General features: G+C 42.5%; 1 protein-coding gene across 2 annotated transcripts in view; it reads right to left on the bottom strand.

The window, feature by feature from the left end:
* The window catches only part of CAPSL (calcyphosine like), a 34,723-nt gene that overhangs the window by 949 nt on the left and 19,129 nt on the right, over window positions 1-14,645 (bottom strand). Inside the window, exons 4-5 of one of the 2 annotated variants that reach the window (XM_089689430.1) lie at window positions 9,558-9,767; window positions 6,678-6,781 (exon numbers count right to left, since the gene is read on the bottom strand). In XM_089689430.1, the coding sequence (XP_089545556.1) occupies window positions 6,680-6,781; window positions 9,558-9,767 (312 nt within the window). In that variant the 3' untranslated portion in view covers window positions 6,678-6,679. The remainder of the gene's footprint in view (window positions 1-6,677; window positions 6,782-9,557; window positions 9,768-14,645) is intronic. The other variant, XM_089689431.1, reaches the window with a different exon arrangement.

Here is a 14,645-nt window from a genome sequence, read left to right as displayed (position 1 = left end):
CCTTGAAAATATTGCTTATCTGACAAATGTTGTAAAGCAAGCCAGTAAAATTCACTTTTTAAATAGCAGCTGCAACCTCATTAGTTTCCTTATGTCTGCACAGACCTTTCACTGTTAAAGAGGGACTCCAGGTATGGAGAATTTATACATACCGGTAGATACATTGATTCAGCTTGGACCAGTGTACCTATTTATATACTATACTTGGCTAATACCCCTGGCAGCTGGAAAACACCAAAAAAGACATTGCTACTCCAGTGATCCCCAGTTGTTTTTGGGTCCCATGCTGGCTGTCCTAATACGTTCTGAGCGCAGAAGGCATTGCCACTTAGCATGGGTGTCATTTAGAAACTGCTAAGCAAATAGAGATTACTAGGGTAGTGGTGTCTACTTTTGTGCTTTCCAGCTTCCAGGGGCATCAGCCAGGTATGGTACGTACATAGTTATCTTGATCCAAGTTGGATCAAAAGGAGATTTCCATTCACTTTCTGTACCAGAAACCCAACAAAGAGTGAGTAAAAAAATCTTTCAAATGCAAGAGGAAATTCCCTCTTAGACAGTGTCATTAATGTACAGTGACAAAGGTGACCTTTGGAAAATTTTCACTCCATTCCCATTTTGCCATCCTTTTGGCCTAACCATCCCTTTCTGTTTAAGTGACAATGGTCTTTGCGACAAATAGAGAGTGACTATCCCTACTGGTCACAGAAGGCAACAAAACTTGTCAGAGGTTCTAAACCAGACTTTCTCAACCTTTTCACCCTAGACCTAGAGGAACCCTTGAAATCATTTTTAGGTCTCATGGAAACCTTACTAAAACCAATTAATTTGAGGAAAGTTGGAAAAACCTCCTATACATTGGTGTCTAGTGGAATTAATGCCACCTTTACAGACAGCTAAAACGATCATAAGTGTCATGCAGCTGGATCTGCCAAGTGGCTTTGTCTCCAGAACCATCAAATTGGAGACCAATTAGCTTAGCTCAAAGAGCCCCTAGTAATCCCCGGAGGAACCCCAGGATTCCATGGAACCCTGGTTGAGAATGCCTATTTTAAACCTTTTCTGCTAAAAATAAAATGATAAATAGAAAGTAGTAGAGGTAACCACGGTCTTGAGTAAAAGTATGTGCCCAAACAGGAGGAGTTTATGCCATCCAACATTTCGCTGGATCACAGCCTATGTGGCCTACAGTATGTGCCAAGGCTTTGAAATGTTAGACAGAATACAATCCTCTTGTTTGAACACATATCTTTGCTCAAGACCCTTGGTAGCTTCTCATAAACTGTGCGGATCGTGTATGGACAGCGTTGTCGTTTTCGAGCACAAGTGGATGGAGCTGACAGGAACCCAACTGGGAGACCGACATCTGCTGCATGATGATAACAGCCAGGGGGTAGAGCTAAGCTCATTTGTTTGGTGAGACTTTGCTTTAGTGCACAGAGGAAGACACTCCTTGAACAGTGTGCAATGCGTTCTAATGGATTTGATGCAAAATTAAAGGGAAGTTTGAGACACAAATACATAGGAGACACAAGGGGTGCCATTCCTGAGCTCCTACTACAAATGCTAGTTGATTGGCTGTTACTCTGAGCCAGTGGCTTTAATGCTGACTTAAAGGCTAAGTCCACCTTTTCCAGAAAATAGCTTATGCAGTAAAGGGGCCCTATTAGATGTGAAAAACTGTGCAGCTTTTTAAAATTATTTTTCATTTCATTGTGTTATCTGTAGGCCATTTGGGTCCCCTCTGAATCCAGCTAACAACCCCCATGTCCTGACATGTTGCTGGGATGCTGGTTTGCACTCCTGCAATGCTGGGAAAGAGCATCCAACAATTCTCATGTCCTAGCACCAAATCAGGACGTGGAGCTTGCTAATTACAAGTTTTTTAGCCGGCTCCTAAGGGACCCAAGTGGCCTACAAGTAAAACAATAAAAAGAATGACCATTTTACAGAGCTGCACAGATTTGTAATATCTATTGGGGTCTCTTGACTGCATAGGCTACTTTCTGGAAAAGGTGAACTTAGCCTTCAAGGGCCCTTTCACATGGGCGGTTTGTGTTTCAATCAGCAGAGGATCGGCTCACAGATTCCCTGCTTATCGAAGCAAAGCAGGATGGATGAGAGGTCCGTGTCTGCTCTGCTCTATGTGCAGCCAGGAGTAAATGGACTCCACTGTCCATTTACACCCTACTACCTCCAATCTAGTCAACCAAAATGGATTTTTTTTTAGCAGGCCTGATTGGAGGATAATCAATGGCAGCCTCCATGACTCTCTCATGACAAGTTTCTTTTAAGTTCACTTCTTTTATGAACTGTAGCCCCAGCTTTACTCAGTTATCTATACCAATGCTGCCATAGGCAAGAAAATCACAATGGTACATCTACAGCCTGTACAAGCATATGGGAACAAGAGATTAATAAATACGATGTACAAAGTTACTTTACTGACCTGCATTACAATAACAAATTTCCCATAAGGTAAGGCTCATTTCTATCCTTTAGATATCATATTCCAGTCAGGGGCGGACTGACCATTTGGAAACTCGGGCACTGCCCGAGGGCCCGGGGTCAGTAGGGGGCCCCATGAGATGCCCCTGGTACCTTTTTCATAGGCTTTTTTGAGTTTGGGCAAGGACACAGGGGCCCCATGATCTCCTATTGCCCGGGGGCCCCATGAGTTCTCAGTCCGCCCCTGATTCCAGTAAAACATTTAATTCTCCTTAGAACTAATAGACAAACATTTCTTTATAACAAAGAGAAAGCCCACAACCAGGATATAAATAATAGCACTGACCAGAGAGTGATAATAACAGGAGTGTACGATGTAATGTCATCCATGATATAGTTATATATTCAAATCAGCAACACCACACTGGGTGAACGAAGCCCATACCAGAAAGATGCATAAATTAGTGTTAGAAGAAGGCACCACAACCAGCCAACTTATACTTTGAACAGGAAAGGTTAACACTGATTATCACATATCAAGGCTTGTATCTCCTTTTCCTAACTGAAGCATTTGTATATAAAAAGCCTTTATAAATCGGCTAATTAACAGGCAGTACTATGCTTTCTTGTATTATTAAAGGCAAGATATATTTTCTCTTTATTATATTTAGGACTTAAAGCAGAGCTCCACCCAAGGGGAAGTTCTGTTTTAAGTCTTTGTTCCCCACTCCCAATTAAGGACTGGCACCTTTGGGGAGTGGGTACCCGAATTTGACAGGTACTCGCTCCCACTTCCGCTGGGATCGGAAGTGGAAGTTGCCCTCCCCCCCCCCCCTCACCGTAGTCTTCTGGGACACGTGACAGGTCCCAGAAGACTCTGGGGCCATTCACAAAGTGCAGCGCTTCTCACGCATGCGCAGTGGGCACGTGGCTGTGAAGCCGCAAGCTGTCACAACCGGGTGCCCACACTGAAGATGCCGGCGTCAGGGAGAGAAGATGGCCAGTGAAACCAGCCGTGGTGAGGACACCACTGGACCGAGGGACAGGTAAGTGTCTGTAATTTAAAAGTCAGCAGCTACAGTTTTTGTAGCTGCTGCCTTTTTTTTTTTTTCAGCTGGAACTCCGCTTTAAAAATATTAATTTTTTTTTCATTTAGGTAAATATACAGTGTTTAGCTGCCTATTAGTTGACTGCTTGAAAAATGTCTGCTTACAGGGCTCAGTAGCTTAAGCTCCATTTTACACACACAGCTGAATATGTCAAAGCAGAGACTCCTCTCTCCTCCCTGATGTTTAGAGTGTCTAGAGGCAAACAGCTGTGCTCACACTTTAAGTAACCCATAATGTCATGAGTAAACCCTGTATGTTTGTGAAATAATGGTTTCATTGTAAAGCTGATCTAAACGTATTCACAAACCCCCCCCAGATTGTAAGGGTTACATGCTCATTTAGTCTAGAGGATAGGAGGAGTAGGTTTAGGGCCCGTTCACACTAGAATGCGGTGTGGGAAACTTGTGTTCCTGTGCGGTTTCCCACACTGCATTCAAATCGCACTGCCATTGCAATCTGCAGCGGGTGTCAGTGCAAAGTTCACAACACACCAAACGCAGGTCACAAAGTGTGTTTGCCTGCACCGGATTGTATGGTACCAAACTACCATGTGATCTGGTTGCTGTGCATTTTAAAAGTAGTGCATGCACTACTTTTGGTGCAGTGTGGGTGCAATTTCATCCCATTCAAAATGAATGGGCTGAAATTGCACTGCACAGAACTGCATGTTAATGACACAGGAACCGCACAACGTTCTGGTGCAATTCACATGCAGCTCCTATTGTGAATGGGCCCTTAGGTCCGCATCATTTGTGTGGCCACCCCTTTTCTGATATAATCACGTACAATGCAGGACCAGTGAATCACACTATATGGTTCCATTTTCCTTTTAGCATTGCGATCTAAAGCTAGTTGGACAAATTTTTATATATACAGTTGTGTCCAAAATTATTCAACCCCCAATGCTGTAAAGGGGTTTAGGGACTATAGTGTACATTTGGAATTGTATTCAGAATCAAATCCTACAAGGACGTTGTAACTACCCAAATGCAACTAAAATGACATCAATTGTTTATGTAATACAGTAGTAAATGGTTCTTATGTGGTTTCTTCATTGCCACAATTATTCAACCCCTTAAAGACTACCACTCTGAAGAACAGAGGTTCATACAGGTGCTTTCCATCAGGTATTGAAAACACCTGTGGATGTCACCGAGCAGCAATCAAGCATAATAAGCACCAATTAGGCAGCTTTAAAATGACTGTGATACTCAGCTCCTTCTAGACATTTACTGGTGTGGTTACAAACATGGTGAAGGCAAGAGAATGGTCCAGGAAGACAAGAGAAGAGGTGATTTCTCTTCACAGGAAGGGCAATGGCTATAAGAAGATTGCAAAGATGTTAAACATACCAAGAGACACCTTAGGAAGCATCATTCGCAAATTCAAGGCAAAGGGCACTGTTGAAACGCTACCTGGTCGTGGCAGAAAGAAGATGCTGACTTCGACTGCTGTGCGCTACCTGAAGCGTAGAGTGGAGAGAAGTCCCCGTGTGACTGCTGAGGAACTGAGAAAAGATTTGTCAGATGTGGGTACAGAAGTTTCAGCCCAGACAATAAGACGCACACTGCGTAATGAAGGCCTCCGTGCCAGAACTCCCAGGCGTACCCCCTTGCTGTCTCCAAAGAATAAGAAGAGTCGACTGCAGTATGCCAAAAGCCATGTGGACAAACCACAAAAGTTGTGGGATAGTGTTCTGTGGACTGATGAAACAAAATTAGAACTGTTTGGGCCCATGGATCAACGCTATGTTTGGAGGAGGAAGAACAAGGCCTATGATGAAAAGAACACCTTGCCTACTGTGAAGCATGGTGGAGGGTCAATCATGCTTTGGGGCTGTTTTGCTTCTGCAGGTACAGGGAAGCTTCAGCGGTTGCAAGGTACCATGAATTCTCTTCAGTACCAGGAGATATTGGATGGAAACGTGATGCAGTCCGTCACACACCTGAGGCTTGGGAGACGTTGGACCTTTCAACAGGACAATGATCCCAAGCATACCTCCAAGTCCACTAGAGCATGGTTGCAGAGGAAAGGCTGGAACATTTTGGAGTGGCCATCGCAGTCACCAGACTTAAATCCGATTGAGAACCTCTGGTGGGACTTAAAGAAAGCAGTTGCAGTGCGCAAGCCTAAGAATGTGACTGAACTGGAGGCCTTTGCCCATGAAGAATGGGCGAAGATACCCGTAGATCGCTGCAAGACACTTGTGTCAAGCTATGCTTCACGTTTAAAAGCTGTTATAACTGTAAAAGGATGCTGTACTAAGTACTAAGATTGAATGTCACTTGGGGGTTGAATAAAACTGATAATGCTGTGAGCACAGAAAAGACATTTGTGGTTATTTCATTATAACTGTTATGTTATATTTGTCTGACCTACAAGTGCCTCTTTAATGTAAATGTAAGCAAGATGACTGAATGATCAAAAGCAATGTCAAACTGGCCAAAACACTCAATTTCAGTGGGGGTTGAATAATTTTGGCCACAACTGTATATATATTTTTTTTTAATTTTTTTTTTTTATTATTATTATACAGGAGGATAAGGGGGACAGTACAATTACAATACAGTCCGATACAGAAGGAATTGGAATATTTTCTTTTTTAAGTTTTAAAGAAAACCTGTGAACTTTTTGAATTTTGCCCGTCTTGCTGCAAGATCCCACCGCAGGCTCCTCTATTATCCTGTCATCTAGTTATTTTATTTCAAGGACCCCCAAATTCAGGATGCTTTATTGTGCAGTGATATACTACTCACCCCTCATCACATCCCTACTGGTTTTGATCACGCTTATTGGCCAATAGAGATTTATTGGCCATTTAGGATGCTCCCCCTGTAAGCACCTCAATGCTTTATTTTCAGTTTTGACCGGAGCAATTATACCAATATACAATTTTACACTTTGAGAAAACATTGTGATAATGTTAGTATTCTGCAGAAGTTGATTAACTGATAAATACGGTTAATTCCACACATGAACCTGAAAAAAACCAAACTTATTTAGGCACACGTAGTAGGGTTAGTGGTTAGTATCTGTGTCACAAAAGCATGCACACGCTGATAGTGAAATAGTTGGGGTGATGTGTTAGTGATATAACATTGCGCCTTATTGAACCCATACACTTATAGTCGCCAGGCGTTCTTCATCATGGTGATAAAGTATACATCGGTATCGATTGACGCGCTAACTCCGGCATAGTAGTTAGTGAATTCATCCGGAGTCACCTGTCATGGTCACAAGACAACAAAAATGAAGAAACCTTTTTTTGACCTTTTAGGAAGAAATAATCCACTATGGGAAGGAACAATTTTGGAAAAATGGGTGGAATGACAGCTTGTTAAGGTGAAACGTTAGTGTGGTCATGACAATATGGACAAACACTTTCATGTTTTTTAATTAGTTCATCGCAGATGGCATCCGGGAAAGTACCTGTGAACTCAAAAAGTCCAGTCAGTTTACCTAATTGTAACCATTATTTTAGCATCTGCAGCCAAACTGAGCAGGGCTATCAGGGTGCTTAGAAAAGGAACATGCGGTAAGGCTGTACAACGCACATTTCTGGAAACTCCAGTACAGCATATACAGAGCTACAAACAAAAACAAATGTAGAATGAGGAAAGGGTTACAACTCCTTTTTATTCTGTGTCTCTGTCCTGGTGATCATAGCACCTCCTATTTATTGGATTGGTGTCACAGGGACAGGAAGTGTGGGAAAACTTCCCCAGTGAGGTCACTGGCAGAATTAAAAATCTACAGGAGTTTTAACTCTAACCCTAATAAATACATTTTAAAAAATGCAGCTGACGTTGGGGTTGGTGTAGATGGACATTGGTCTTCTGTGTTTGATGTGCATTTGAAAAGCAGGTGATCAGATTTGCACTGCTATAGAAAGATGACACTTCAGGTATTTCTTTGGACACAGCATCTCCTATTAAAAGAGAAGTATGGGTTTTTGGAAAAAAAAAATTATACTCACCTAGGTGGATGTTGCATCTGTCCCCCCTTCCAAGACTGAGAACTAAGTAATCCTCCAGAGCTCACTTGAGTGCCAGGCTGTGGAGGGGGTGAGAGCAGCTGGCTCAGGCTCTCAGCGGTTCGCAGAACAAGGCATCTGGGATCTTTCCAGAGCCTGGAGTGGCTGAGTGATGTCAGCTGACAGGGGCTTTAGCAGGTCACAAAAGTGCAGAATGAACCGCGCTTCTGTGATCCATAGGAGCTCTCAGCCCATACACATCAGCTGCCCAGTGACATATACACTCCCCAGCCACTTTAGTAAGTATACCTCTTTAATTGCTTGGTAACACAAATTGCTAATCAGCCAATCACATGGCAGCAACTCAACGCAATTAGACATCTAGCCGTGGTGAAGACGACTTGCTGAAGTTCAAACCAAGCATCAGAATAGGGAAGAAAGGGGATTTAAATGACTTTGAGCACGGCATGGCTGTTTGTGCAAGAGGGGCTGGTCTGAGTATTTCAAAAACTGCTGATCTAATGGAATTTTCACACACAACCATCTCTATATAGTTTACAGGGCATGGTCCGAAAAAGTGAAAATATCCACTGAACAGCAGTTGTATGAATGAAAATGCCTTGTTGATGTCAGAGCTCAGGGGAGAATGGGCAGACTGATAAGAGATGATAGAAAGCCAACAGTAACTCATGTCAATATGGACCAAAATCTCTGAGGAATGTTTCCAACACCTTGTTGAATCTATGCCACGAAGAATTAAGGCAGTTCTGAAGGCAAAAGGGGTCCAACCCGGTAATAGCACGGTGTACCTCATAAAGTGGCCGGTGAGTGTATGTGCGATGTGTAGGAGTTAAAGCACATCCTTTTGTTGCCACACATACTGTATGTATTGGGCAGTCATAAGGGAGTTAATATACATCAATATCTATGAAATTCAAACAATGAGTCATGCAAATATAAATTACAAAAACTACATTACAGTATTGCCAGCATTTATTTCAATTGTGATATTCATTGTTGCTGAAATGCTGAGATACTAAGAATGACAGCACAATGAGGTTGTATTATAACAAGGGGAGAAAACAAGCAAGCAACTGTACTGCAGCTGATAGGGCAGGTTCACATTAGCAGTGAAGGTGTTCCTGTGCAATTCCCATGCAGTTCTGTCTGGTACAATTTCATTTTGAATGGGCTGAAATTGCACCACAGCGCACCAAAAGTAGTGCATGCACTACACTTGGAAATGCACTACAGCTGGATCGCATAATACTTTTGTATCATGTGATCCAGTGCGGGCAAACATACTGCGTTTGCGACCTGTGTTTGGGGTGTCATTAACATTGCACTGACACCCACTGCAGATCGCAAGGACAGTGCATTCTGTATGCAGTATGGAAAACCCGCACGAAATGCAGGTTTCCAGCACCACAGTGTATTGTTAAGGGGCCCTTAGTATCCAAGGGCTGAAAAATGTTTGCTGATATCTGATTGGTTGGTAAAGGCAATACGGACATTTCACAGGACAGAATGAACTTGCATTATTTGAAGGGATATTCAGTTGTTATCTGGGTAACTTCAAAAGTTATTTTCAACAACTGCAAGAGATCTAACAGCAATGAGTTGAGGGGAAGTGACTCAACAATAGGAAGAAAGAAAGAAAGAAAGAAAGAAAGAAAGAAAGAAAGAAAGAAAGAAAGAAAGAAGAAAGAAAGAAAGAGAACGAAAGAAAGACAGACAGACAGAAAGAAAGAAAGAAAGAAAGAAAGAAAGAAAGAAAGAAAGAAAGAAAGAAAGAAAGAAAGAAAGAAAGAAAGAAAAACAGAAAGAAAGAAAGAAAGACAGAAAGAAAAACAGAAAGAAAGAAAGATAGAAAGAAAGACAGACAGAAAGAAAGAAAGAAAGAAAGAAAGAAAGAAAGAAAGAAAGACAGAAAGACAGACAAACAGACAGACAGAAAGAAAGAAAGAAAGAAAGAAAGAAAGAAAGAAACAAAGAAAGAAAGAAAAGGAAAGAAAGCAATATCTTACCTGTCCATCTTTGTCATATGGAGAGTCAAAATTATCTAGAAAGGTCCTGAAGACCTGATCCTCTGTCCACTCCCCGTTCTGGTATTTTGGATGGTATTTTGCATTATACACCCCCCGTAAATCCTCAATAGTCACAATGCCATCTCCGGTTCTGTCCAGCTTCCTAAACGCCTGCATGATAATCTCTTTCCTTGCATTGGACATTGGCGGCTGGGCAGAATAAAAAAAACAGAAAAGTTCTCTGAATATCTGTCATCAATAGGCTGTGGTAAAATATATCTAATTAGTTATCACTTCAAAAAAGAATCTAGTACTCATCTATACATTAAAGTGTTACTAAACTGGAGCCTGCATTCACTATATCTGGTCTCCCACAGTACACACAACATGGAACTGAAATTATTTTAGTAAATATAAACTGCTAAATACCTTTTCTCATCAGCAGTTAGAGCAGTCTTGTGACTTCTATCTGTGTTTAGCCCACCACTAGCTAAAGCTTGTAGGAGGAGTTTTTTTTCTGCTCTAGGAGGATGGAAATCCCCTGACCTCTGTCCCAAGAAAAAAATAAAAACAACCTCTCTAGCAATACACACCAAACTGAGCATGCCTACGGTTCCATCTGGAGATAAGAGGTGGGCGCTTGAAAAAGGGGAGAAACAGAGAAGAAAGGATCAAGCAGCCTTACAATGCAGAATATTTACCCCTTAGGTTCCAAAGTGAGTATAACAAGCATGCTTTACTGCATATACAGACTGATTTTACTGTTGTGGGTTTAGTAGCACTTTAATGATTCGTATTCCTGCTTAAAGGAAAAGTATGCTTTTACACCACTGCAACTCAGACGCCCCCAAACCAACCTAACCCTAGACTCTTAGGCAGGCCATAGATGGTTCTAATCTTGGCCAGTTCAGCAGGAACTGGCTGAGATTCAAACCATGTATGAGCTGAATGTACCAAAGTTGGGTTGGATCAGCTTGGGTGCCACCAGCCTGCTGGAATTCACATGCAATTATCGCTAACACCTGTTATAGCCACTAGCAATAAATATTGTGTTCTCCCAGCAGAGACCGCTTCCCCTGGCCCCCTCACATCAACAGGAGAACACAATGGCGCGGCAGGAGGGATTCCCCTGTCAACACTGTCAGTGTTGATGAGAGAATCGAGTGAATTACTTTTCTGCAACTACAATTCACTCTGTCTATGGCCTGCTTTACAGAGCCTACTGTTTTAAGTCAGTCTTACCTGACCCATATACTGCTCACAACCCCACCCCAATTCTGCTGCCAATTGCAATGCTCTGGTGAAGATTAGGCTGTTTAAAGGATATGTGGACTTTTTGCCTCTCTGCCTACTGTGCTAACCTAGCCCCATCCTTCCCCACTCCCCAGATGCATACTTAAAGTGTTACTAAACCCACAACACTAAAATCAGTCTGTATATGCAGTAAAGCATGCTTATTATACTCACTGTGGAACCTAGGGGGGCATTGTGTAAAAAGGATGTTTGAGCCTGCTTTCTCTGATCCTCCTCTTCTTCCAGTGTCTCCTAAATATCTCCTGATGAAACAGAGGCTAGGGGTAAGCTGCACATGCTCAGTTTGGTGTGTATTGCTAGAGAGTATTTTTTTTCTTGGGAGAGTGCATGTTATCAGCACAGGGCCAACCAGCACTGTCCAAAGAGAGGTCAGGAGTTCTGCATCCTCCTAGAGCAAAATGAAAACTCCCCCTACATGTTTGAACCAGTGCTCTGCTGATAGATGTCACACAAATGCTGTAACTGCTGCTGAGAAAAGGCATTTAGCAGTTTATATTTACTAAAATAATTGTATTTCCATTTTCTGTGTACTGTGGGAGACCAGATATAGTGAATGCAGGGTCCGGGGTTTAGTAACACTTTAACTTGTAATCATGTAAGCAGAATAGAACTTCATGAATGACACTGTGCAGGTGAGGCTGGTGCGTGAGGGATTGGCAGCAAGAAGTAAACAAACCCAGAAGGCTGTGGGCATGCAATGTAAATGTACATCTGGGGACAGTGGGTAGATTAACAGAGTGGGGGGTCAAAAAGAATGCATTTTGTTTAAGAGTGCACTTATCCTTTAGACTCGGTTCACATATATGCGAATTGGCTGCGTTTTCAACCACGTCCGATTTGCATGACATGTGAACCTGCAGCCTTCTCTATAGAGCCGGTTCACATATGTGCGGGAGAACCACAACGTGATTTCAAGAAGAGTCCTGTACAATTTGCAGCCCAGTTCAGGTGCGATTTCCAATGTCATATAAATTAAAAATAAATTAAAAATTCACACTGGAATTGCACCTGAACCACTGAGCAAAGTCGCACAGGACGGGGCTGAAATTACGCTGCCAAAATCAGCCCACACACGTGAACCCAGGCTCAAACTGATTATGAAGGCATTTATTTTTGTTTTAAATAGCAAACATGTCATACTTACCTGCTCTGTGCAATGGTTTTAAACATAGAAGCCCCGATCATCTTCTTGGGTCTTCCGCTGGCGTTCCTAGCCCCTCTAACCTGCCAGGTGCCCCCATACCAAGCAGATCGATATGGGGGCACTCATACATGCTCGCTCACGAGCTGGCTATGTGTGTCCAATGACAAACAGAGCGTGGCCCGCCCACGTCCCCTCTCTCTTGTCACTGGCTGTGATTGACAGCAAGAGGAGCCAATGGCTCCCACTGCTGCTTCTCTGACCAGTGAGGAGAGAGCGAGAGAGCAGACAGAGCCACTGCTCTCGTGGACACCACTGTATCGTGATGGGGGTCAGGTAAGTATTAGGGGTGGCTGGGGAGGAGCTTCATGCAGAAGGTTTTATACCTTAATGCATAGAATGGATTATGGTAAAAAAACCTTTCACCTGTAGAATGAATTTAAGACTACCCTAGGGGGTAATAATGAGTATTTCTGACATTAAAAGTGCTTTCAATGACACATATTTATTCCAACTTACTGGAAAATCTTTGTGTAACCTGCCAACCCCATGGGAGGGATCTGGCAGGTTGGAGGTACATCATACACATCAGAACATGCCAGACCTTTAAGGGATGGGCAGATGTCTTACGCCTGTCATTATTAGGGAGACATGCTCCCCTATGTCCACCCACAAACCTGCATTGAGAGAGAGGAGTACTGTGCAACAAAACGAAGCAGAACAAAAGCATGGATATGTAACCAGAAAATATGATTGGTCCCAGGTAGATGGGAAACTAGAAATTATACACAAGAGTAACGTTTTAAAAACATGCTATTGAGATTCCGGGACACAGACAACTTCCTCTGTTTTTCATCTTACCAGTAATTTTGTGAAGCTGTTTGCAGTTTTGGGTTGGTCACATATATTTATTTTAGTCCTTTCCTATATCTGCTAAATAGGTCAGAATCTGAGCTCGTGGAAATGCAGATTAGTGCCTTCTGTGATTCCAAGCTCCATCCTCTGTCTAGGCGCACATTGGTCATTGGAATGCCAGACTTCTCTGCAGCAAATCAAAACTCTGCACGTCATCGTGGATTCTCACTCCATACTATTAGGCTGGCCATAGTTTCTTTGTTTTTTTTCTGATCAGCCACATGGCTGATCGAAAAAAACCAAACGGATTCCCCCATCCCAAAATGGTGGAGCAATCCTCCCCGCTGTGCTATTGTAATCTGACGGGGAGGGCTCCTCCTGTGTCCGGAATACACTGATCAGCAGCTGAAGCCACTGATCGATCAAGTTTTCCAACATTACCATTTGACAACATTAGATCCTGTCAAGGAGTCAATTTCTGTAAAGTGGGAATGGCCATAGATGGATAGAAACTGGCTGTTCTCTACTGAGCGTAGCTGTCAAATTTTGATCCATTTATGGGCAGCTTAACTCCATATTATAAAAAAAGAATGAGTATACTTTAATGACCCCATGATGGCTGGTCCACCTGGGATTCTTATCAGTGTATGGCCAGCTTAAAGTGATATTGAAGGCTATTATTTTTTCTTAATAAAAAAAGAGGTTATACTTACCTGCTCTGTGCAACAACATTGCACAGAGCAGTCCCTTACCTCCTCTTCTGGAAGTCCCCCACCCACACTGTCCACTTCTCCCTGCTCCAGGTGCCTCCTTAGCAGGCTGGGTGCTATAGGGGCACCTGTGCACACCTGCTCCATAGACACACACAGCACCAGTAAGCCACGTCCCTGATCCCTCATCAATGGAGTTTGACTGGCAGCACCAGGAGGCTTTATCTCCCACTACACTGTCTCCAGTGAAACCAGAAGTTGAGGGGGTGTTGCTGCAGCCTGGACACTGCTGTAGCGGTGGCACACGTCATGTATGTGTTTAGGGAGGGGGTGGGTAGAACATTTAGTGGGGCATTTTTTTTACCTCAATGCAGGGAATGCATTAAAGCGCTATTAAACCCAAAACCAAAAATGTTATATTGCAGCTTACCAATTAGATGTGGTGGCTAAATTAGTTTTCTTTTCTTAGGCTTTTTCACTCTGTTGTCATCTGGTAATCTGGACAGTAACACACCTCCTGTATTAGAGGGCCCCCACTCTGGATGAAGGAGTTCAGGGGGCACCTTTGGACAGCAGCATTGTCAGTGTGGGGGGAGGGGAATGTTAGATGTACTAGCAGATTTAAATACACAAACAAATTAAGTCAAACTCCAGCTCACACTTTATAATAAGTTACAGCAAACAGTATTTTCCTTTTGGTATAAAGTGAATAAATAAAAGCTGATCATTGTAAGCATCCCTGCCAGTGTTAAATGGTTTGTCTCATTCCTGTAACTAATACAATCCACAAGAGATCTTGTTCTTTTGAAAAATAGATTTACTTGCTGGATCATCAAATGAAAACAAAAGAAAGAAAGCCTAAAAAAGAAAACAAATTCAGCCATCACATTTAAGAATTGGTAAGCTGCAATATGAGAAAAAAAGTTTAGATTTTGGGTTTAATACTGTTTTAAGGTAGAAAATATTTTGACTTTGCAACCATATTAAAGCAGAAGTTCACTCTCTCAATCAAAATTGACTATTTTGAATCCCTATGCTGCTAGCATTAGTAAATATATAGGAATGTAT

Source organism: Staurois parvus, unplaced genomic scaffold (genome assembly GCF_062004578.1).
Source record: "Staurois parvus isolate SC_StPar_1 unplaced genomic scaffold, SC_StPar_1.0 ptg000475l, whole genome shotgun sequence".
NCBI lineage: Eukaryota > Metazoa > Chordata > Amphibia > Anura > Ranidae > Staurois > Staurois parvus.
The sequence above is the reverse complement of the archived record's forward strand: the minus strand, read 5'-3'. Positions and strand labels throughout refer to the sequence as shown.